General features: G+C 29.6%; 1 protein-coding gene across 1 annotated transcript; it reads right to left on the reverse strand.

The window, feature by feature from the left end:
• Positions 1–2307: 2307 nt before the first annotated feature.
• LOC113371155 (zinc finger protein 34-like) lies at positions 2308–2775 on the reverse strand. Its single transcript, XM_026611803.1, has one exon. It carries the CDS (start codon positions 2773–2775, stop codon positions 2308–2310), a length of 468 nt encoding a protein of 155 aa, XP_026467588.1.
• Between the last annotated feature and the right edge of the window lie 1405 nt (positions 2776–4180).

Genomic DNA, 4180 nt, shown 5'->3' on the forward strand with positions numbered 1-4180 from the left:
TAGAAACAAATGTTTTTTTCCAAAATCAATTATTTTGTTAGAGACAAGCAGAAGTTTTTTGAATCATTCAATCGGACGCTTATTTCTCACAAAAACTGCCATTTTTTTAACATTTAGCTCCGTATCTTCGAAATGGCTGAGCCTGCCTCTGCCAAAAACTAATAAACACTTCTCCCAATCATTACTAATTGAATGTTTTTTAGATCATTCAAATCGGATGCTCCGTTCTCTCAAAAACTCGATTTCTATTTTCTGCACTCTTTTTCTCCTCGTAACTGCTGGACCTGCCTTCGCCAAAAACTAATCAACACGTCTCCTTATCAATACGAATCGAATGTTTTTTGAATTATTCAAATTGCTTCATCCGTGTTCCCGAAATCGCCGACGAAAATTTTATCTGCACACACATACATACACGCACGCACACACACACACATACCCATTTTTTCTAAGGTATACCAAATTGTTCAGAGGGTTTTGAAACGTAAAGATATATAAAATTTTCATTTTCGATTTTTTTTTCGATTACTACGGGAAGTTAATATAATACACTGATGATGAGACAAACATAGTCTCGAAACGTTTGTAAAATTAATACTATTTAATATATTAGAGCAAAAAAGAGTGATTAAAAAATTTCTTTTTAATTTTTAAAAATTCTTAATCATTGCGTTTGGAACGGTTTGCAAATAAATTGAATAATTTTATAAAAAAAATTTAATTTTTTGTTGAAAATAATTTCGAAAATTTGAATTTTTTCTTTTAAATTACAAAATTTCAAAATTTTCTGTAAAGACTTTCTGCACACCGTCTACTCAAGCAAAATGTTTTGTGAATTAATTTAATCGGATGATCCGTTCTCTCAAAAACTGCATAATCGTTTTTACACCCCTTTGCGCTCCATACCCCCGAAACGGCAAAATTGCGTTTTGCAAAAACGCATCGCGATCAAGTACAAACCAAATGATTTTCATTCATAGTTTGATATACGTATATTTAAAAAAAAAAGAAAAATATTATTAAAATCTCTATAAAATATCTGATAATACGATGTGCTAATGTCTAATTATCATTTTTGACCGCCAAATGCCATTTTTTATACTTTTTTTTTTTTATTGTAACTATATAACCGCTGGACCTGTCTTTTCAAAAACTTGCACAGTTCTCCTTTTCGTCAATACAAGTAAAATATTTTTTGGATTATTAAAATCGGACGCTCGGTTATATCAAAACCGAAATACCAATTTTAGCCCTTTTGCCCCGTATCTCCGAAACCGCTGGACCTGCCTTTGCCAAAAACTAATCAGCACATCTCCGTTCAAAGTATTCTTCATTTGTTCAAAATGACGGCATTTACATAGGATTTTGGGTTTGATATAGGAAGCGGCGCATATAGGAATTGGGTAGCAATTTTTTTTTTGCCGCGAATAAAGAACTTCTACTAAACCAGCATCTGTACTATGTATTTATATATTAAACAATTACATACAATACACTAATTATGAGTAACAAACAGAATAATATAATGCACAAATTAGAATTAATATCCTGTATTCATATAAGTTGTGTAATTATAAGGACTGTTTTTTTACAGTTTGTTTCCTAGTATGTCCTCTTTCATGTCGCATTAATATAGGTTTTGTTTTGAATGTTTTATTGCATGTCTTACATTCATAAGGTCGTTCTTCAGAATGCACTGATGAATGCTTCCTTAAATTAAATATCAGTGCAAATCTTTTATTGCATATTTTGCACTCATGAGGCCGTTCTCCAGTATGGATCATTTCATGTTGTTTTAAGCTATTTTTTGCTGTGAATGTTTTATTGCATGTTTCGCATACATAAGGACGTTCTCCAGTATGAACTGATAAATGCTGTCTTAAATGACTTGACTGTGAAATGTTTTATTGCATGTCTTACATTCATAAGGTCGTTCTCCAGTATGCAGTGATAAATGCCGCCTTAAATGACCTGACTGTAAGAATCTTTTATTGCATATTTTGCACTCATGAGGCAGTTTCCCAGTGTGAATCAATTCATGTTTGTTTAAGCTTTGTTTCGAATTAAATGTTTTATTACATATTTCGCAAACATAAGGACGTTCTCCAGTATGAACTAATAAATGTGTTTTTAATTCACTTAACTGTAAAAATGTTTTATTGCATATTTCGCACTTATGAAAACTTTCTCCAGTATGCACAAATTTATGTTGATTCAAGCCTTGTTTCATTCTGAATGTTTTATTACATATTTCACATGCGTAAGGACGTTCTCCAGTATGAATTGATAAATGCCGTCTTAAATTACTTATCTGTGAAAATGTTTTATAGCAAATTTGCACTCATAAGAAAGTTCTATATTATGGATCTTTTCATGTCGTTGTAAGTCTTGTTTTGCTACAAATGTTTTACTACATGATTTACATTTATATTTCAACTTACTAGTTGTCTTACGCTTTCCTGAAACTTCTTCAAATGATTTGTTCGTGTTATCCACTGAATTACTTGATTCACTGATCTCGTCGTTACATATAGAAGAATTTTCATCTAAAACTATTTTGTTTGTACTAGTCACATCATGTTGGTCATCAATCGTCTCTTGTTTTATTTCCTCGTCAATTGTAACCTCGGATTTTAAAAATTGCTGCAGACATATATCATCATCCATATACAAATCTGATGTATTTTCACAATCATCAAATTCCTGTTTCACTTGAGGATAATCATCGAATGGTTCGGTTTTAATTGTTTTGGTAAAATCTATTTCATCAGACATTTTGAGGTTAGTTTAGTTACAATAGACTAACTTTTGATGAATTCTTAAAATTGAGAAGTCTAAGTGTATAATAATATATGTGTTTCGATATTTACTAATTCGTTTATTGTTTAATATGATATAATGCAAACACTGACCTTCTTACTATTATTTTAAATTTCTCATTGAACGTATAATTCCATAAAACACTTTGACATTACTCCTCCATTTTGCTTTTATAAACAACAGATCAAGCTGAAGTTAAACACAAATCAGCTGTAAGTTTTTTCGGCGGCAAAATGTGAAATCCGAAACAATTATTAATTTCAACAAAAAATATAATAAGAATCTGAATATACAAAAGTTTTTGAAGGGAGGACAAATATATATATATATATATATATATATATATATATATATATATTGTTAGCGAAATATATTGTGTGAACACATTAAAAAAAAAAATTGACGATTTTTATGATTATTTTTTTGACGGTAGAATCCATAGTCTTCTAGATCAAACTAAATATTACGGCCCTACGACAACTGGTTCAGCTTTAAAATTCGTCAAAGTTTGCAAAAATTGGTATCGTTTTTTTGGCATTTGTCAAAATTAGACCTTTGATCGACGCTTTCTCCAAAACGCCTGAGCCGATTTTAGAAATTTAAAAGCTATTTGATGTATTTTGGTGAGGACTATCGTTTGTCAGTTTTGTGTGACGATCTGCCAAGCCGTTTCTTTGCAATTTGAAAAAAAGTGTTAAATTTTCGTCCACATTTAAGCTCATCCTACCGAACCGATTTAAAAAAATCAAAAACTGTTCGAAAGATATTAGTTGGGAATGAAACTGATTAGTTATAGGTGAAAATCTACCGAGCCGTTTTCTTGTAATTCGTTGTTGAAAAAAAAATTTAAGCCGATTTTCATGGAACTTTTTTTGGCGATATACATCATGGTCTTATAGAACTTACTGTAATAATGAAATACGAGTGTTATTGAAAATTGAATGCTAGTTTTTTTAAATATTAATATTGCACAAATTACTGGATTATAATCAACCCGCGAATCGCCTCGATTTTCTAAATAAATTTAAAATCAATGTATTTTTATACGCTTTTAGATTATATCTAATTTTTTTGTGCACTAAATCCAGAATAATGATAAATTAATTTATTTATTTCACTTATTTTTGTTAAATCAAAGTTATAGAACTTAAAAAATGCATTTCAGAAATAGTATTTATTATTTTGATATCAAGATCTTTATATCAAATTAATAAATACTATTTATGAAATGCATTTCTTAAATTCTATAACTTTAATTTAACAAAAATATTAATTCTTTTGCTATGGTAGTCGAACTTACATCCTTAATCAATTTAATACATTTTGAATATTACTAAAATGTGAAATTATGACAGGGATT

This window comes from Ctenocephalides felis, unplaced genomic scaffold (genome assembly GCF_003426905.1).
Source record: "Ctenocephalides felis isolate EL2017-DRISC unplaced genomic scaffold, ASM342690v1 CF-g0.4_SCAFFOLD_00845, whole genome shotgun sequence".
In the NCBI taxonomy this organism is placed as follows: Eukaryota; Metazoa; Arthropoda; class Insecta; order Siphonaptera; family Pulicidae; genus Ctenocephalides; species Ctenocephalides felis.